A 22,174-nucleotide genomic window follows, 5' to 3' on the forward strand; every position below is an offset into this window, starting at 1 on the left:
CCTGGGCAACAGAGCAAGACCCTGACTCAAAAAAGACAAAACGTTATCTTCATCTTTCAACAGTATTGCTAATAAAGGGCATTACTGATAAATAATTCACTGTATGTGTTGGAGGGGAGAATGTTGGGGGACAGAGAATGCAGGGAGTGAAGGAAGGGAGAGGGAAGTAAAGGGGAGAGGGGTAGAGGGAGAGCCTACACTAGCCAACCTTCTAGAGGACCCACTGAGATTAAAAACAGACAGGGAGTCAAAGGATAAAAAAATAAAATTTCAAATAACCTGCACTGTTTACTTTAGATCCTAAGAGATTACAAGTGATGCCTTGCTCACTAGTAACAAAGATAAAGATCTAGGAGGAAAGATTGTGTTTATCACCTATAAAATGAGAGTTCTGATGGTTATCCCTTTTGTACTCTGGCTTCTGAGGATAAACATGCAGCCTAAATTGAGTGCACTGGAGATTTTGTTTCTTAGAAGGAATGGTATATTTGACTTTAAGGACCTTTCTTGCTGGTACCAGGATTCTGTCCAGTCTGTGAATGATATAGTCTGACATCTTTATAGATGTTCCTGAGGTTTACAACCTTTGCAGGCAGAATTCAGAAGTCTAGTTTTGAATGTTCAGTTCTTTTTAATGAAATCCTTTAACTGAAAGTACATTCTACGTGTCTTATAGTTTATTCCATAGATTCTCCCTACCACACAAATCACCTAATGCTATTTGTAGAAGAATATAATGAGCACTGCACTGTTTTACTGGGAAAAAAAGTGAATCCCTGTTTGGAACCAATTGCTAAGTCTATTCCACATTAATCTGGATCCTGAGTATCTTGTTGACATAGCTGTTCTCAGGATGAACATCATAAAAAGACTACAGGAAATTAGCATTTATTGAGGACCTACTATGTGTTGGGTTATGGGAAACTTGCATCCGTTTTAGATATTGAGGTATAATTTACCTACCATAAAATGTATCTATTATAAGTAAACAATGATTTTTAGTAAATTTATATCTTTGTGCAACCCTCACCACAATCCAGTTTAAGAACACTCTCATCACTCTGAGAAGCTCCTTCATATCCTTTGTAATCAATCCCTGCTCCCATCTTCCAGGCCCAAGTAACTTCTTAGCTGCTTCCTGTCTCTATCATGTTGCCTTTTCTAGAAATTTCATAAAAAAAGAATTACAAAATACGTAGTCTTTTGTGTCTAGCTTCTATCCACATAACATTTTTTGGATTCCTCAGTGCTGTTAAGTGTATCAGTAGCTCATTCTTTTTCATTGCTGAGTAGTACTCCATTGCATGGATACGCCACATTTTATCTATTTATCCACTTTATGTGAAGGTAGGATTGATGGGTCAGACGGCAAGTGTATGTTTATAAACAAATGCCAAACTGCTCCAAAGTGGCTATGCTATTTTACATTCCAATCAGCAATGTATGAGATTCCAGTTTGTCCACATCCTTGCCAACACTTTTGATACTATCAGCCTTCTTAATTTTAGCCATGCTAGCTAGTGGTTGGGGAGTAGAATCTTATTATTGTTTTAATTTATATTTCCCAAGTGGTGAATCAAGTTGAACATCTTTTCATGTGCTTATTTGCCATTTGTATATCTACCTTCTTTGGTAAGGTGTCTATTCAAATCTTGTGCTCATTTTTAACTGAGTGGCTTATCTTCTTATGGTTGAGTTGTAAGATTTCTTTAAATATTTTGGTTAGAGCCCTTCGTTAGGTAATTACTTTGCAAATATTTGCTTCTAGTCTGTTGCCTGCCTTTTCATTTTCTTAATGGTGTCTTCTTTTTTTCTTTCAGTTGTCCACAACTTTTGCATCATATATAAATTTTTTTTCCCTAATCCAAGATGATATAATCTATTATTCTTCTAAAAGCTTTATAGTTTTAGTCACACATTTAAGCTTATGGTTCATTTTGATTATTATTATTTTTTGAGTAGAGAGTGCTGTAAAGGTCAAGGGACATAATTTGCATACACAAATCCAATTGTTTCAGCACCATTAAAAAATAAATAATCCTTTCCCTATTACCTTAACACCTTTTATGAAAATCAACTGATCACATATATGAGGGTTTATTTCTTAACTTTTGCTTCTGCACTACTGATCTATGCATCTATCTTATGTCAATTTATAGTGAGTTTTGAAATCAAGATGAGTGAATCCTCTGATTTTGTCGTTTCTCCACACTAGGCTATTCTAGGTCATTTGCATTTCCATATAAATTTTAGGGCCAGTTTGTCACTTTCACCCCCAAAAAGCCTACTGGGATTTTGATAGAGATTATGTTGAATCTGTGTATCAGCACGAAAAGAATTACCAATATTGAGTCTCCCAATTAATAAACATGGTATATATTGCATTAATTTAGTTTTATAAATTCCTCTCAGCAGCACTATAGTTTTCAGTGTATAGTTCTCATGTTAAATGTATTCTTAAGACTTTTGTTCTTTTTGATGTTAGTGTACATGAAACTGATCTTCTTAAAATTTCATTTTCAGGTTGTCCCTTACTAGTATACAGAAACATAATTGATTTTTGTATATTAATTTTATATCTTGCAACCTTGCTAAGCTCATTCACGTTCTAGTAGCTTTTTTTTTTTTTCTTGTAGATTCTGCGGATTTTCTATCTATAAAAATCACATTGTCTATAAATAAAAAGTTATGTTTCTTCCTTTCCAATTCTCATGCCTTTAATTTCTTGTTTTAGCCTATGGTCCTTGACTTTTATATTTGAATTGTCAGCATAATTATGTTTAGTACATTGTACACTGACACCCCATTCCTCTCTCATGAACCCTGAAATCAGGTGTTTGTATATCTTTCCCCCTAACAAATGACCATTTTTAGTCAGCATGTAATTCCACTGGCTGTCAGCCAAAAATTCAGTTTCAATAGCACTGCCATCTTTATATACAAAATAGTGCTTGGAGAATTATTTCAAAAATTCAAATTGCATTTTGTACTCATCATGTAGGGAAAAAAGATTAGAAAATGAGAAAAAAAAGTATTGCTATCTCAGTAATGAGTCTCATAAACCTAACAATTGAGACAAACATGAGAATCATTAGGCATGCTGAAAGTCGCAATTCTTTAGCCTCAATTAGGTGCTCATTGGACTTAATAAGCTGGTCAACCATGAGGAAGAGAAAAAAATTAAAGAACATAATATGACATAGTGAAAATATTACATTAAAGACTGTGTCTAAGAAATGAGACAGACAGCAACACAATAATAGTGGGAGACTTCAAAACTCCACTGACAGCACTAGACAGGTCATCAAGACAGAAAGTCAACAAAAAAACAATGGATTTAAACTATACCTTGGAAAAAATGAACTTAACAGATATACACAGAACATTCCATCCAACAACCACAGAATACACTTCTATTCAACAGTGCAGGGAACTTTCTCCAAGGTAGACTATGACGGGCCATAGAACGAGCCTCAATAAATTAAGAAAATTGAAATTGTATCAAGCAGTCTCTCAGACCAGAGTGGAGTAAAATCAGAAATCAACTCCAAAAAGGAACCTTCAAAACTATGCACATACACAGAAATTAAATAACCTGCTCCTGAATGAGCACTGGGTCAAAAATGAAATCAAAATGAAAATTAAAAAATTCTTCAAACTAAACTACAATAATGGTATAACCTATCAAAACCTCTAGGATACAGCACAGGCAGTGTTAAGAAGAAAGTTCATAGCCCTAAACACCTACATCAAAAAGACTGAAAGAGCACAAACTTGACATTCTAAGGTCACACCTCAGGAACTAAAGAAATAAGAACAAACCAAACCCGAACCCAGCAGAAGAAAGGAAATTACCAAGATTAGAGCAGAACTAAATGAAACTGAAACAAGCAAACAAAAAACAATACAAAAGACAAATGAAACAAAAGCTGGTTCTTTGAAAAGGTAAATAAAATTGATAGACCATTAGCAAGACTAACCGAGAAAAGAAGAGAGAAAATCCAAATAACCTCATTAAGAAATGAAATGGCAGATATTACAACTGACACCACAGAAATACAAAAGATCACTGAAGGCTACTATGAACACCTTTACACACATAAATTAGAAAACCTAGCAGAGATGGATAAATTCCTGGAAAAATACAACCCTTCTAGCCTAAATCAGTAAGAATTAGACACCCTGAACAGGCCAATAACAAGTAGAGAGATGGAAATGGTAATTTAAAAATTACCAAGAAAAACAGTCCAGGACCAGATGGATTCACAGCAGAATTCTACCAGAATTGGTACTCAAAGAATTGGTACCATTCCTTTTGACACTATCCCACAAGACAGAGAAAGAGGGAACCCTCCCTAATTCATTCTGGGAAGCCAGCGTCACCTTAATACCAAAATCAGCAAAGGACATAACCAAAAAAGAAAACTACAGACTGATGCCCCTCATGAACACAGACACTAAAATCCTTAACAAAATACTAGCTAACCAAATTCAATGACATATCAAAAAGATAATCCACCATGATCAAGTGGGTTTCATAACAGGGATGCAGGGATGGTTTAACATACATGAGTCAATAAATGTGATACACCACATAAACAGAATTAAAAACAAAAAATCACATGATCATCTCAATAGATGCAGAAAAAGCATTCGATAATATCCAGCATTGCTTTATGATTAAAACTCTCAGCAATATCGGCATACAAGGGACATACTTTAAAGAAATAAAAGCCATCTATGACAAACCCACAGCCAACATAATACTGAATGGGGAAAAGTTGAAAGCTCTCCCTCTGAGAACTGGAACAAGACAAGGATGCCCACTCTCACCAGTCCTCTTCAACATAGTACTGGAAGTCCTTGCCAAAACAATCAAACAAGAGAAAGAAATAAAGGTCATCCAAAATTGGTAAAGAGGGAGTCAAACTGTCGTTGTTTGCTGATGATATGATCATTTACTTCAAAAACCCTAAGGACTCCTCCAGAAATCTAGAACTGATAAAGGAATTCAGCAAAGTTTCCAGATACAAGATTAATGTACACAAATCAGTAGCTCTTCTATACATCAACAGTGACCAGTAGAGAATCAAATCAAGAACTCAACCCCTTTTACAATAGCTGCAAATATACAGCTTAGGAATATACCTAACAAAGGAGGCAAAAGACTTCTACAAGGAAAACTACAAAACACTGCTGAAAGAAATCATAGATGACACAAATGGAAACATATCCCATGCTCATGGATAGGTAGAATCAACATTGTGAAAATGACCATACTGTCAAAAGCAATCTACAAATTCAATGCAATCTGCATCAAAATACCACCGTCATTCTTCACAGAATTAGAAAAAACAATTCTAAAGTTCAAATGGAACCAAAAAAGAGCTCACATAGCAAAAGCAAGACTAAGCAAAAATAATAACTCTGGAGACATCACTGATATGGTTCAGCTCTGTGTCCCCACCCAAATCTCATCTTGAATTGTACTCCCATAATTCTCATGTGTTGTGGGAGGGGCCTGGTGGGAGATAATTGAATCATGGGGGCAGTTTTCCCCATACTGTTCTCGTGGTAGTGAATAAGTCTCATGAGATCTAATGGTTTACCAGGGGTTTCCGCTTTTGTGTCTTCCTCCTCTTTTTGCCTGTCGCCATCCATGTAAAACGGGACTTGCTCCTCCTTGCCTTCTGCCATGATTGTGAGGCTTCCCCAGCCACCTGGAACTATAAGTCCAATTAAACCTCTTTCTTTTGTAAATTGCCCAGTCTGGGGTACGTCTTTATCAGCAGTGTGAAAACAGACTACTACAATCACACTATCTGGTTTCAAACTGTACTATAAGGCCATAGTCACCAAAACAGCATAGTACTGGTATAAAAATAGGCACATATACCAATGGAACAGAACAGAGAACCCAGGAATGCACCCAAATACTTATAGCCAATTGATCTTCGGCAAAACAAACGAAACATGAAGTGGGGAAAGGACACCCTTTTCAAATGGTGCCGGGATAACTGGCTAGCCACAGGTAGGAGACTGAAACTGGATCCTCATCTCTCACCTTATATAAAAATCAACTCAAGATGGATTAAGGACTTAAATCTAAGACCTGAAACTATAAAAATTCTAGAAGATAACATTGGAAAAACCCTTCTAGACACTGGCTTAGGCAAGGACTTCATGACCAAGAACCCAAAAGCAAATGCAATAAATACAAAGATAAATAGTTGGGGCTTAATTAAAGATCTTTTGCATGGCACAAGGAATAGTTAGCAGAGTAAACAGACAACCCACAGAGTGGGAGAAAATCTTCACAATCTATACAACTGACAAAGGACTAATATCAGAATCTACAATGAAATAAACCAAATCAGTAAGAAAAAAACAAACAATCTCGTGAAAAATTGGGCTAAGGACATGAATAGACAGTTCTCAAAAGAAGAGATACAAATGGCCAACAGACATATGAAAATGCTCAACACCACTAATGATCAGGGAAATGCAAATCGAATCCACAATGCAATACCACCTTACTTCTGTAAAAATGGCCATAATAATAATAATAATAATAATAATAATAATAATAAAAACAGTAGATATTGGCATGGATGCAATGAAGAGGGAACACTTCTACACTGCTGGTGGGGCATAAACTAGTACAGCCACTATGGAAAACAGTGTGGAGATTCCTTGAAGAACTAAAAGTAGAACTACCATTTGATCCAGCAATTCCACTACTGGGTATCTACCCAGAGGAGAAGTCATTATTCGAAAAAGACACTTGCACACGCATATTTATAGCAGTACAAATCACAACTGCAAAATCATGGAACCAACCCAAATGCCCATCAGTCAATGAGTGGATAAAGAAAGTGTGATATCTATCTATCTATCTATCTATCTATCTATCTATCTATCTATCTATCTATCTACCTACCTACCTACCTACCTACCTACCTACCTACCTACCTATCTACCTATCTATCTATCTATCTGATGGAATACTACTCAGCCATAAAAAGGATTGTATTAACGGCATGTGCAGCGACCTGGATGAAATTGTAGACTATTATTCTAAGTGAAGTAATTCAGGGATGGAAAACCAAACATTGTATGTCCTCACTGATATGTGGGAGCTAAACTATCAGGACAAAAATGCATAAGAATAATACAATGAACTTTGGGGACTTGGGAGGAAAGGTGGAAGGGGGCAAGGGATAAAAGACTATAAATAGTGTGCAGTGTATACTGTGGGGGTGATGGGTGCACCAAAATCTCACCAATCACCACTAAAGAACATACTCATGGCCGGGCGCGGTGGCTCAAGCCTGTAATCCCAGCACTTTGGGAGGCCGAGACGGGCGGATCACGAGGTCGGGAGATCGAGACCATCCTGGTTAACACGGTGAAACCCCGTCTCTACTAAAAAATACAAAAAACTAGCCGGGCGAGGTGGCGGGCGCCTGTAGTCCCAGCTACTCGGGAGGCTGAGGCAGGAGAATGGCGTGAACCCGGGAGGCGGAGCTTGCAGTGAGCTGAGATCCGGCCACTGCACTCCAGCCTGGGTGACAGCGCGAGACTCCGTCTCAAAAAAAAAAAAAAAAAAAAAAAAAAGAACATACTCATGTAACCAAATTCTACTTGTATGCCAATACTCCATAGAAAATTAATTTTTAAAAAAGACTGTGTCTAAGATGCAAAGTATAATTAGTGATTTTGTAAATATGTTTTAGGTCTTCAGGAACACAGCTGCCATTATGATAGGTACAACTATTATTATATTTGAACACAATTCAATTAACAAATATTCTAAGGAATGTATTGGGTCTCAAAGTGGGGGAAATACAGGACTTCATTTAATCTTACAAAACTTCTGAGAAAGGTGTAACAATTCCCATTTACAAACTGGAAAACAAACCCAGAAATTTAAGTAACTTGCTGAAGCAAATGGTGGAGACAAGATTAAAATCCAGATCTTTTCGGTTCAAAAGCTCTTAATTGGGCCGTATGTTCCTGAGCAACTCATTTCCATGATCCTCATAGCCTCAGCCTTGCGCCCACTGCTGAGGAACCCTCTGGTTCCAAGTCTGTTACGGTTTCTAACATTTTCTGGATTTCCCCAGTGATTTACAAGCTATTGTGCAACAACCAGAGAATAATCTTCTTCCGGATTTGTTCTGTCTGAAAATATCAGCCTAGAGGCTTAAACACTGTAATAAAAAGGTCTGAGGTAGTTATGTAAATAAGATACATGTGAATAATTATAGAAAGCTTGGTTTGAAAAAGATGAGTAATTTACCCTTGAGGTTGGGGAAGAAATGCCCAGGAAGTTTGAATAAGAAAGGATATGAAAAATTTTAAGTGAGGTAATTCAGGCTTTTCCTCTTTGCTTCATTTTTTCGGGCAGACATATTGGAAAATAAATGCATTCCAAAGCAGAGAAGTTACCATTAAACTGTTCCATTGTGAACAGGTGACAAAGCTCAGCCTTCTCTCTCAACACCCCACAGAACAATTCTAACCTGTGGATGCAGATGATTCAGACTGAACTCTTTATAACGTGGGTTTGTAAGGCCAGAAAAGAAGGGCTATATTTCCACTCATGAGGATACGGAGCAAGGAAAAAGCAAACAATATCAAAAGTGCTTCTCCCTGTGCCTTCAGTAAACACTCAATAGATGTTTTGGACTTGTTGGCTAATTAAAAAGCATTTTGATAGGCTCTTGTCATTAAACAAATACTAATTATAGCTTCTCCTGTACTCTGGGCAATACATAAAACCAGAAATGATCATCTCAGTTCATGAGATGCCAGATGAGCCCTGCGCAGAGTGAGGAAGTTGTCCTGTGTGATTTCTACCCTCTGATGGGCAAACCTCTGGAAGAGGATTTTTTTTCACAAATCCTCCATTTTACGTCCTGTACTAATGTATTCATTCTCGAGTCTCCTTCCCCTCAAAACATACATTTTACAATCCTTATAAATGTTCAGACATACTGGGTAATGCCTTGACAAATCTTTGTAGTTAGCAAAATATTGGAAACCACCTACATGATTGAGAAACACAGAGGTAATTCTATCAGAATAGGGGTTGGCAACTGTGGGCCCACAGCCTGTTGCCTATTTTTGTAAATAAACTTTTACTGGAACACAGCCTTATTGGCTCATTTATGTATTGTCTATGGCTGCTTTCTTTCTTTCTTTTTTTTCAGACGGGGTCTCACTCTATCGCCCACGCTCAAGTGCAGTGGCACTATCTCAGGTCACTGCAACCTCCACTTCCCAGGCTCAAGTGATCCTCCCTCCTCAACCTCCGAAGTAGTTGGGACCACAGGGGCACACCACCATACCGGGCTAATTTTTTGTATTTTTTGTAGAGATGGGGTTTTGCCATGTTGCCCAGGCTGGTCTTGAACTCCTGGACTCAAGTGATACGCCTGCATGGCTGCTTTCTTAATTAACACTGAGACTACATTTTAGGCCTGCAAAGCCTAAAATATTTACTATCTGGTCCTTTATAGAAACTGCCAAACCTTGTGATTTAAAATGTATTAACATTTCAAATAACATAGCAAAATACTTCTTTTAGAGTAAGCTTTAAAAAATGCAAAGTATAATGTTTTATGTATAGTATAATCACAGTGACATAAAACAAATGAAAGTTGGTCTAGAAAAGAGACCAGAAATGCTCAGCATTTGGACTGGTGTGGTAGAATGACAGGTGATTTCCCTCCCACCCAACCTGTGTTTCACAATTTTTAAAAATGACCTTATGTTTCTAATAGAAGACACTAGACCTCACTTTGAAAGCTCTTTGAGTTCACATCTCCATCTGGTACACAGTGGGTGTGACTAAATGCAGTGGCGTATACCCCTTGGCCCCTCCCCACAAGTGTGCTGAGGCAGGAGCAGGAAGCCCTGGTAAGTACCTTATGCTCATCCCGAAGGTGGCTGTCCAGTTCCTCCGTGTGCTTGGTCTCATAGTAGCAGAGCTGGCATTTGTAAGGTTTCAGTTCATTGTGCTTTTCTATATGTTGCTGGAGGCTCTCATCACTGGAGCAGGTGAAGGTACACTTATCACAGCGGAAAACTACTCCCTGCAAGTATTTGGACAGTTTGGACCGGCATACTTCGATGGGGACGACGCGCTCTTCTGTGGAAACAAATTGAATGGAAAGATGGGAATTTTTACTGATGGCAAAGCAGATGTTCTTTCTTTGGAATGTAAGAAGAAACTCACCCAATCTTGCTGCTTCTCATGGATCCGGTTCCTTGAACTGACACACACGCACACTGCCCCTCCTCTAACCCCCAAACAACATATTCCTCGGGAATGAGAGGGTGTTTTTAAGACCAAAAGCTTCTTTGTGTACTCAGTACCCAGAATGACCTACAAATAGAGGTGGGGCGGGCTAGTAGGTGCTTGCTAATTCCTGAATGGAGGTGATTAAGGCAAGGGGGAGGAATGGAAGTAGCTGCAATTTTTACCAACACTAACGATTACTGACAATAACCATTAGCATGCCTTCCTTCCTCAGCAAGTGTAACTGAGGCTGGACTTACAGATGTTTTCAAGGGGGAAAGAAACTGACATTCACCAGGCACCCATGTGCTGGTACCTTTCTATCAGCAACTTTAGGAGCCTGGAGTTACTCTCATTTTTACAAATAAGTACACATGGGTAACAGAGTCTTCAAGCAACTCTCCAAAGGTCATAGACATTTGGCAAAGCAGAGATGTGAAACCAGGTCTGCTTAACTGTAAATCTATTATTTCTCACTATTTCCAATTCCATTCTCATTTCCCCTTCTAAGGTATTCTCAAAGAGACTCTTCCCTCCTTTTGAAACTAAGGTGATTTCTCATCTAATATCAAGTCTGAAAGCAAACCTGTACACTTTCATTCACTAAAACTCCAACTCCAACTATGAAGAGCTCACAAATGAAATGACTGCAGGCAACAATCAGGGGAGGTGGGGTTGCGCAGGAGACATGGAGGATTTGTGTCTTTTTAGACAGTCTGTAATCTGATTGTCAGAGGGAAAAAATAAAAGAGAGAGAGGATTTGGGTGCTTTTCCCGTTAACATACCAAATGCTGTAGGGCTGGAAATGTGTGTGCTTGTTTATTTTGCACTCTCTCACCCTTGTGTTTAACTGCTCAAATTAAATTTCACACCAGTCTGCCCAGAGTATCAGCGCACACGCCAGATATCCATAACTGGGATAAAATTAAAATCTGTGCTATTTATGCAAGAATCAAATATAGCGTGTGTTTTCATGCTGTGTCTGGATTTCAGAAGACTCAGAAAGTTTACAAATGGACGCACACAACATATACTTATATTATTTAGAAACAGCAATGTATTATTAAGTCAAGAAAGCATGATTTATTCCCAGAGTCACTGAATAGCAACATTTCCAGGGCATTGGTACGTTGTGCGCTGATGCGACTCACTCTTCAGAGTCCTCCCTTTGTTGTTGGCCAGTGTGCAGGCCCTAGGGAATTTTTTCCCCACCCAATGTCATGCCTTAGTCTCAACCACAACACTCTGATTGTAGGGCAGTCACTGCCTTGCGAGTCCTTGAATGCAGCGATTAATCGGCCAGCGAAATGCTGGGCAGAGGAAGCGTGGAAGGTGGTATCTGCAACATACTCCCTGGAGCTCTAATGCATGTTATTTTCCCTATACAAAGAATCAGTTGCTTACTTAGAAATATAAATATTTTTAAACCCAAGTATAGCAGACAGCTAAGAAACACATGATTATAATGTAATCCACACATTTTTTTAGAATAGCAACTGTTTAAGTCCTCTAACCATTCAGTTGTATGGTTTGGTGTAAACGGAGAAAAAAAATGCTTTGGCATAAACTAGTAAATCTTAAGGAGCTCATGCTAGGATATTCTATTCCTGTAACCCAGGGTTTCTAAAAAGTAGCGTTATTGAGATTTTGGGACAGGATAATTCCTTGTTGTGGGGAACCAGCCTGTGCATTGTAGGATGTTTAGCAATAACTGTGGCCTCTACCCACTAGGTGTCAAAAGCACCCCTTTCTCTCCAGCTGTGACAACCAAAAATGCTGCAGACTAACACACTCTGGGGAGGCAAAACTGACCTCAGTTGAGAATCACTGCTCTAAGCAAAGTGCCAGGCATTACCTGCAACTACGCTGGGTAAGGCACTCATGGACAGAACCCATGAACAAGCTGGTGTCAACAGCAAGAGATGGGGCATGCAGGCTGAACTGGGGGAACTGCCCCCATGCTGGGGACATGCCTTTAGACCTTAGGAGTCCATGGGAAGTGTTGACATGAACTTTACTGGCATCTTCCTTGGGACTACATCCCCCTTGCTCTCTCTACATTTTTGTTCCTGATTTATATGTTATCATCTCTACTGCTTCTACTCTTATTCTTTGGCTTTGCCCTGTCCTGCCTGCCTTGGTTCTGTTGACCTCTGCAGTGATGAAGAACAGCCGGGTATCATTTTTCATATAATGATGTCCCGCACGCCTCAAAGATAGTCATTCAGTGACCCTCCAGTCTTCACTTCTCCACAATTAATAATCAGTTCTTTCAAACTTTTTTTATGAGTCTCCTTTTCAATTCCTCTACCACTTAGGTTGGTTTTCTTTGCAGTTTCCAATTTCACTATGTGTGTCCAAGTGAATTTTACACAAAGTCATGAACAGTCAGAATAATACTCTGAAGTTCAAGTAATTATTCATGTGAACACCACTGCAGTCTATTATTCAGCGCTCACAATGGTTCAAGCACCGTTAGGTGGTTCTGCTCTTGACGTAACTTTTTATTCGCATGACACCCTGCAAAGTCAGTTCTGTTTTCTTCAGTGTGTTGATGTGGAAACTGAGAACTAATCAATTTAGCTACTTCCTCAAAGTTACACCTCTGGTTCAGCAGAAAGTTGTGACGTAGGAACACAGGTCTTCTGATCCCTGCCATGGCCCTCCTCCTGCACCCCTGATAAGAACTCTCCAGTCTGTATGTGTGTGCTTATAAGCTTTACATGTATAATATTTAAAAAATGCAAACGCTACAGATGTCTAAGGTAACCCTTTATGTCGGAATGTCTTTCAAGCACCTTCTACAGTTGAGGAAAGGGTCAAATCCCTGCTTAACTTAATCTGAAATCTAGAACTTCCCATTTCCAAACTAAGACATTGCCAGTCTACCAAATCTCTTCATTATGTGAGTTTTTACTAAGATATTAATTTTAGAAAAAAGTTAGCTTTTCCCCCTTTCTAAAAACATGGTTAACATGACCAAGATAAAAATAAAAAAAGACAGACTTTAAAAGGTGGGCAAACGACTGACAGTGTTTTCTGAATGAGGTCATTCATTCTTGAGGCAAATGAAGGACATAAAAGTTAAAAACTGGAATGGTTCCAGGTATAGACTGGGCTCTCCCTTGGTTACAGAAGCTCAGTGCTCAGGGTTTTTTCTATGGGGGCAGTGACAACTGTGGGTCTTTTTGACTTCACACCTCTCAAAATTACCTTGGGTGAAAACTCAAGGCCTGAATCACACTCATTGTGACTCAGCTTCTAGCACTGGCTGCAAAAATATTATGACTTCACCAGTTCGACTACAAGATGGATTGTGTCTCTCATCTCCTCCTACTCAAAAGATGCTTGGTGCTACAGCAGGACATAAAACCAAAGAGGCTGGGCCTGAGAGTAATGTCACATTGAAGCACATGTGTACTAAGGTGCAACAAGAGCTGAGAATAGCATGCTTTCAAGCCTCCATGGAGGTCAGTGGAAAATTCTGCACAGTTGCAATACAGAGGGTTCACTTCTGCTCACATTGGCGAGAAACCACACCACTGCAGAGCCCAGATTCATCTAGTAAAAATCCTTCCTGAAAGGCACACCACAACACAGGTGGGTTTCCTTCCTAGAACATGCCAAGTCTACACGAAGCCAACGAGATTTGAAGTTCTTTACTCCACCAAAGCTTTGCATGCAAATTGCACCAAAGCGAAGAAGTGACAAAGTCTGAGTATTAGAGAAAACTATGAAGAAAATAACATTATTTTTAAATTATCAATCATCCCAAAATGTAGCCATAAACAGATACACATAAACACAAGCAAAACAGTTCCTGGTAGGAAGTATGAGGTTTTGATGTTAGCCAGGCTGCCATCCTCAAGCTAGAAGGAACTGGAAATCGTACCTCTAATTCTATCAGGCAAAGGTATTTGGGGAAGTTGAAAGGAAACATGTAATTTCACTAAATAAAATTAAAGATTGGCAATCTCACTGTAAACTTTATTCTCAAGAAAAGTGACACTGATCAGACAAGTTAGGGGAGACTACCTCCGTTCCCAAGGCTCCCACTTGCAAGGTTCAGATTCAGCATTTGTCTACATATTAGGAAACAGAAACTTTAAGTTAATATGCCAATTAAAGACCCATAGCAGTGATTTCATGGTTCCAAAATTACAATGTAAGTATTTAGCAAAACTGTGTTTCATGCCTAAAATCTGTGGCCAGTTTTTAAGGCTCACTATGGATGTACAAGATACACACATATGGGCAAAGCTATGCATGAAACATTGTGCTTTCAATGGTGATCAACTCAATAGGAATACCCTCATAAAACTATTTATTCACCTGTTTTTTTGTCTCTCTTCTCATTCAAGTTCAAATTCCTTCAGTGCAGAAACCTTGCCTGACTCTTCATGGCTGTATCCCTACAGCTTGAAACAATGCTAGAGCTGTCTCCTCCAGCTGCCCAAGACGCCAAGAGAAAAGAAGGCCAAGGGAAAGAAGATGGCCTTGACTCCTGCTGTCATGAAAAAGCAGGAGGCCAAGAGGGTGGTGAATCCCCTGTTTGAGAAAAAGCTTAAGAATGTTGGCATAAGACAGGACCCCCCGCCCCAAAGGGACCTTAGTCCCTTTGTCAAATGTTCCCACTACTTCTGGTTATAGTAGTAAAGGGCTACCCTAGAAGCAGCTCAAAATGAATCCCGTGATTAACCAGTTCACCCATGACTTGGACCCCTAACAGCTCTCAACTGCTTAAGCTGGCTAGAGACAAAACAAGAGAAGAAGACTGTTGGCCTGGGTTGAGAAGAAAGCTGCCAGCAAAGGGAATGTCCCCACAAAGAGGCCACCTGTCCTTCCAGCAGGAGTTAATACTCTTACCAGCTCAGTAGAGAACAAGAAAACTCAACCAATGGTGACTGCACATGATGTGGATCCCAGGGAGCTGGCTGTCTTCCTGCTTGCCCTGAGTCCTAAGAAGGGAGTCCCCTACTGTATTGTCAAGGGGATGGACAAATTGGGGTGTCTAGTCCACAGGGAGATCTGCACTACTGTTGCCTTCACACGTTAACTTGGAAGACAAAGGCGCTTTGGCTAAGCTGGTGGAAGCCATCAGGACCAATTACAATGACAGATATGATGAGATCCCACATCACCGTGGAGGCAAGGTCCTTGGTCCAAAATCTGTGGCTTGTACTGCCAAGCTGTAAAAGGCAGAGGCTAAAAAACTTGCCACTAAACTGGGTTAAATGTATACTGTTCAGTTTTCTGTACATAAAAATAATTTTAAAATCTCCTTCAAAAAGCCAAAAACAAAACATGCTGGCATATAGTGGGTGTTCAATAAATATCTGTTGCACGAATGAAAACCTATCAAAAGTCCTACCACTGACTTCATCCTTGAAACAGAAGTTCAGGGCTTAATTTTTCCCTAGTTAAACACATCACATCATGGTCAATCTCACCAAATATTGATCTGACCTAAGTTCCTATTTCCTGAATGAGATGCGTCTACCAATCCTTTGCTTCAACCTTTGCTAAATTAGTATTCAATAAGCGTCTCATCAGTAACCTGATCAGAATTTGTCCTGGCTTCCCATCTGTCTCCTGACTAAAGTTCCAACTTCTATATTAGTATCCAAACACTTCGTACTTTGGCCAGAACGTACTTCTCTGGTATGCTTCCTATTCTCTTCAGGACCCCGGAAATGTCTAATACCATTCTGCAAATATATGTTGCTTCCACTGATCTGAGTAGTTTATTAAATTGTCTCTTCCCTCGTGTAGTGGGTTGAAGAGTATCCCCCATAAACTTAAGTCTACCTGGAACCTCAAAATGAGACTTTATTGGTACACAGGTTCTTTGCAAATGCAATCAGTTAAGGCCACACTAGATTAGGGTGGGCCCTAAATCCAATGACTGGTGTTCTTATAAGAAGAAAAGAGGGTACAAAGAGATACACATAGGGAAGAAGGCTCTATGAACATGGAAACAAAGATGGGAATGATGTAGCTATAAGCCAAGTAGTGTCAAGGAACCCCGGGAGCCATCAGAAGCTAGGAAAAGGCAAAGAAGGATCCTTCTCTTATGCCTTCAGAGGAAACATAGCTCTGCCAACACCTTGATTTCAGATTTCTAGCTTCCAGAACTGTGAGAGAATACATTTCTGTTGTTTTAATCCACACAGTTGGTGGTCACTTGTTACAATAGCCCTTTTAAACTAATACACCCTGCCTTAAGTCTTCTCTGCCTGTTGAAATGTTATCATAGATCAGTTTGAAAGCCACTCCTCTCTACCACAAACAGAAATAAACCTCCTAGGTACCCGTCACTCACTGTCTTGTGTATACTATGCATATGCTCATCTCTGAGGAGAGTGGGTACTGGATCTTATGTTCCCCATTTTGCCCAAAGAACCAAGCATAGCGTGTTATGTAACAAGCAAATAATGAATGCTTGCTGAACACATGAGTAAACATCATACTATCTTTTGCTGTGGCCAACATAAATCCCTCATTAGTTCACATTCAGATTTCCCATGAGCGAAGGAGATTCTCTCCCTACTTAAATATATCAATTTATACAGACAAAAAGCAATGGAAACTCTATTTTTGCCAGCAGTAGCTCTGTCTCTGGGCCAGTTCAGAAGTTGGTTTTCTTGCTTTTCATCCCATATACTTTAATTAACTAAGACCTCCGAAAGATCTTGTACTGTGGACCTGAGAGACCAAGGATGTCATGGATAGAGCAGGAAGAGGAAAGTTGCAGAAGGAGCCACATCTTGTTACTTTGAGATCAGCCCCAATACAAAATTGCAAGGCAGACACCCAACCCTGTCTCTCGACTTGTTAAGGTCAGCTTCCTACTGAGCTGCCATTTTGAGTAGAGATGGACACCAAAGCCAGGCTGGGACACAGATGGTTGACATGGCTGTGTCCTGCCTGTGGATCCATGGACTTCCTCTGTGACCTCAAGCCCGTCTGATAATTCTGTCCTTGAACCCAGCTGCCACAGCTACTAGAACACTCAATAGGGTGACACTACCTCTCTCAGCATGAGAGAGTGATGCCTGGTGGGTAAAGGCAAGAGCTGTGGGTCAGACAAGCCTGAGTTTAAATCCCAGCTGGATTACTTATTAGAGATTTCATGTTCGTCAACTTGTTAGCCTTTCTGAATCTATTTATTTCCTCTTCATGGGGGATAACAGTCATCCACCACACAGGGTTTTGTGAGAATTCTATAAAATGACATACTGTAAAGCACTTAGTACAGTACCTGCTAGGCAAGCAACCGGCAACAGTAACCAGTGTTATTATTATTGTTAATGTTATTATTACTATTCATCCTCAAATGCTCATGTTCATTTCAGATGGATGTTTTCTGACCTTGATAAGCGCTCTGAAAATGATCTTTACAAGTAAACAGAAGAGACCACAAATAACCAGTGACAGGTAATGTGATGAGACATGGGATCAAAGGACTGCGATTGACTGCTTACCAGTTGGATGACTGTGGGTGAGTGATTCCAGCTCTCACGGGCCCTGCAAAACTTACTATTGTATTTATGGCGGGCACAATAAACACTACATTATACACTGTCCCCTTCAGGAAAATCTGCCAGACAAATTTCTGAAAATTTCCTGAACAACATTTCAAAAAAGTCTAACAAGCACTTGAAATCTGGTTGCTACTGTGGTTTTCTTTTCTCCCATGGCAGGCAAGGAATCTCAGGGCCAAATCTGCAGCCCACTGTGAACAAGTGCATGGCACCTCACAGTATCCACTGGGTATCCAAACTCTCAGCTAGCTTTTTCATACTTAGAGGTGAACTTTCCATTAGTTTCTTCTTATTTTGCATTTACCCCAATTTCCTCATTTGTTTTTAATCCTATAGTTCTGCAGACAAAGGTTCTTAAAACCTTTGTGAAATGAAGTAGATGGGAAATAAGTACATTAAATTATAAAAGAAATAGTTTGTCTCAATCTCAAGTTTCACACGCGTACAAGGGGAATAGAGCAATCGTATCCTTCACAATGTTGCTGGAAGATGAAGTGAATGTGGGTGTAAGTGGCACTTTGTTGAGGGTAGAACATTATGGGAGTATTTGTGGTCGTAGTGTTTAATCTCTCTTTGCTTCCCCCCTTCTTGTGTTCTCAGCTCAGGGAGGGAAAGTCATTGAGCTCGTTAGGCATCAAAGCTCTGTTCCTGCCAGGCAGCAATATGGGAAAAGAAAGGAACCAACCACAGAAAGTGAAGATTCACCGTGTCTGTTTGCTCGGCAGCAGCCCTGCTGATGGCCCCTTACCAAGCTGTGATAGGGCACAGAGCCAACACAACACATGGGCTGGGGGACCGGAAGCCAGGTGACCGAGGCGGAACACCAGGTGGGACCACTCGGGCCAAGAATTCCTGCCTAAATGTTCCTATGCTGCTTCTCCCAGCTTGCAGGTGGACATCCTAGCCAGCAACGATCTCATGTCTCGTTAGAGTGCAAGGGGGAGGAGGGAAATCTGTGTGTGTTAAATGTCCAGCCTTCCACTGAGTTTGCACAGACATTTGTGTGTCACAAATGTACTGGCCAAAGGCAATGGCTCAGGGAAAATGTGAAGTGTGTTGCAAATGGCTCCCAAATACCCAGCATTTCAGAGTGAGTGACATCTCAGCAAGACAACAGATGACACTCATTGCTTTTGAGGTCTATGTGACAAACATTGAAAGGCTTTCTAAGGTCAGAAGCAAAGGAATGAAGATAGGAGGGAGGAGGATGAAAAGAAGGGATGGAGAGAAAGAATGAAGTAGATGGAAAGATCAGTAGAAACACCAATCAAGACTGGCAATGAGCACCCCACTAATCTTTTTCTATCCACCTGTGGCTTGAATCTTTTCAGGACAAAATAGGTTCTACATAACACATTTTTCCTTCCAATGCAGAGGAAGCCTGTTGTTTAACAATGTTTTAATTGACCCAGGGTAAATGCAACTCTAAGAAAGACCGAAGTGGACTTAAAAGAAGTATCACTGTTTATCAGCAGGAACCAACATTTATGGAACAGTCATTATGCATCCATTATGAAAAACCACTGGACACTTTACCCATTATCTCATAGGTACAATCATCTCTTTTAATGGATGGAGAGGTTAAACACAGTAGGCTCTAAAACCAGAATTTAAATCCAAAGCCCATGGATTTTCTGATTATTATTAGAATATATAATAGAGACTATTATTAGAATGCATAATATACATTATCTTAAAGAATTCTCTCTCCCTCCAACCATTTCAAGGGAAGTTCCACGTTCTGCTTTGGAAATCATTTTGGTCTTCTTGAAAGAATCTCTCACAGTCATAGAGCTCTTCACATTTCACATTTGCTTTCACCCACCCATTTTGTTTCTTGTTCATTCCTTCTACGCAGTCTACGCAAGGCTGTGGGTGGCAGAATTTTCAGAATGTACAAATCCGCCATGCTGGGAAGCCCTACAGAAATGTTCACTGCAGAATCCATCACCTTTGCCTCCCTCCAGGTGGAGGAAATACACCCAGCAGGAAGGTATTTTTACCCTACTGGCTGTCACTGTGGTTATCACTATGGTTTCTTGCCTGAAGATAAGGTGAGGAACAAGGCACAGGTGCTACTGCCACTCTGAGACAGCATCCCTAGAAGGCCGTCTCTGCTGCCTGCCCACCCCCTGCATCCAAGAAAACCAAGTGAGAAAGGTTACCTCGGTGCAGCACGATGTGGTCAATCATGTTGCGCTTGTATTTGGTGTGATAGAGGCAGAGAGGACAGCGAAGATCTTTGGGGCCCTCCTCGGGAACTGCTGAGTGCCCAGCTTCCACATGCATAGTAAAAGCAGATCTAGGAGAGAGATTGGGGAGAGAGGTAATGTGTGTAACCAGGGATCACTGCATTTTCACATTTCCTGCTGGCAAACCTGTTATATATGTCCAAGTGCGGCTCTCCTGCTTGCGGGGCTAAAAAAAAATCTGTTAATCATGTTTGTTGACCACCCAGAAACTTGGTCATTCAACTGATATCTGAACACTGTCAAATGGTGGTAACTTCTTTCCGGAAACTGTGCCCTGGGCTGGGTTCAGAGCCTAGTTTGAAAAGAAACAAATTCCCCAAACACCTTATTCCTTTTTTTTTGAGACGGAGTCTCGCTCTGTCGCCCAGGCTGGAGTGCAGTGGCACAATCTCAGCTCACTGTAAGCTCCGCCTCCTGGGTTCACGCCATTTTCCTGCCTCAGACTCCCAAGTAGCTGGGTCTACAGGCGCTCACCACCATGCCCAGCTAATTTTTTTGTATTTTTAGTAGAGACGGGGTTTCACTGTGTTAGCCAGGATGGTCTCGATCTCCTGACCTCGTGATCCGCCCGCCTTGGTCTCCCAAAGTGCTGGGATTACAGGCGTGAGCCACCGTGCCTGGCACACCTTATTCTTAAAAATTAAAAATTGTCTATTAAGAGTATGAAAACAAAATCCCGAAAAAGGAGCTGTTTTTCATCATGCTTGGGAGGAGAGAGACTATTTTAAAGCTAGGTTGACTTAGAAATTGCCTGTATAATTCTTCACAGGTAAGGGGGGGGCGGAGGGCAAGTTGTCCAGGAAGTCAATCATCATGATTGACGATTAGGTAAACTAAGTGTTGTTGTACCAGCTTAAAGGTGGAATGGTACTGCTGCCTCTTCCTCCATCCTTTTCAAATCTTCAAAATTTGCAAAGCCTTAAATGTCTCATTAAAATCGATAAAGCCAAGACTTTAATGAGCAGGGACCCTTTCTTATGAACCCGAGTGCTGCTCTCTGGAGAAAGCCTCCGCCTGTCTGTTGGCTCTCGCCCTCTGGGGTCCTCTAGCCTTCTCTCAGTACCAAATCGCACACGTATTTATCTGAAAAGTAACTAGAGCAAATTAATACAGATAGAATACATGTTCCACCAAATCCCAGCTACTACAATGCTGGTGGGAAAGAGACTTCTTCCAATTCTTCTTTTTCTTTGGACGTGAAGCCTAATTGCCACAGCCTTTCTGTGTGAAGCGTGTATTGAAGTAGTCTAAGTGTTAGATCCTGATTACAACAGGAACAGAAAATAATAGCTTTATATCTATACCTGATGCTATATTATTATAATAGCTTTCTATCTATGATATTATGATACTTACTAGTGTTTGCTTTGTGCCAGGCACTATTCTAAGTACTTCAAGATACACTGGTTCATTTATTACTCATAGGAGCCCTATGATGTAGGTACTATTATCATCTTTATTTTATAGATAAGTAAATAGGGACACAGACAGAATCTTAGCGACTTTTCCAGAATTACTCAGGCAGTCAGGCTTCACACTCTACACCTGTAACCATTAACCTAAACACTATCTCACAGGATGAGATTCAACCGCAGAAGTTTAGATTACATCATAGGAAGCATTCCATTCTTTAACTGAGACCATCAATTCTGTCATCCACAGGAGCAAGGGTGACTATGGATTCTCTTTTTCTAGACTGGAACAATCGCTCTAAGACTGCTCAAGCATAGTCTTGGAAGTGCCGGGGTATTGATTCTCTATGTGTCTTTCAATACTATGATCTTAAGAATTAAAGAATTGTCTACCAGGGGAGCAGGGAAGACACTACTGCCAGATGTTTTCTCTTGACTTTGATTTTACTTCCAAGAATATACTTTTTCCCCCCCCCAAAGCTAAAAAAAAGGAGAGGAGACAGTTCTCTGAAGGGAAACACCACTCCCAGCCTGGGAGGAAATCATTTGCTTCAATCTCACACTACTTGGAGCCCATTTGCTCCAATTTTAAAACTCATTTGTTCTGATATAGCTCTTCATCCCTTTCCAAATCCCAAAGCAGTCTTCTGAAACTAGCC

The 22,174-nt window shown here is 40.2% G+C and overlaps 1 protein-coding gene across 19 annotated transcripts in view; it reads right to left on the minus strand.

The window, feature by feature from the left end:
• ZNF462 (zinc finger protein 462) overlaps positions 1–22,174 on the minus strand; it is a 154,821-nt gene that overhangs the window by 19,691 nt on the left and 112,956 nt on the right. For all 19 annotated transcript variants that reach the window (XM_028835009.2, XM_001109263.5, XM_077966628.1 and 16 more), the window contains 2 exons: positions 20,017–20,153; positions 9,933–10,156 (listed from right to left, as the gene is read on the minus strand). In XM_028835009.2, the coding sequence (XP_028690842.1) occupies positions 9,933–10,156; positions 20,017–20,153 (361 nt within the window). The remainder of the gene's footprint in view (positions 1–9,932; positions 10,157–20,016; positions 20,154–22,174) is intronic.

This window comes from Macaca mulatta, chromosome 15, assembly GCF_049350105.2.
Source record: "Macaca mulatta isolate MMU2019108-1 chromosome 15, T2T-MMU8v2.0, whole genome shotgun sequence".
NCBI lineage: Eukaryota > Metazoa > Chordata > Mammalia > Primates > Cercopithecidae > Macaca > Macaca mulatta.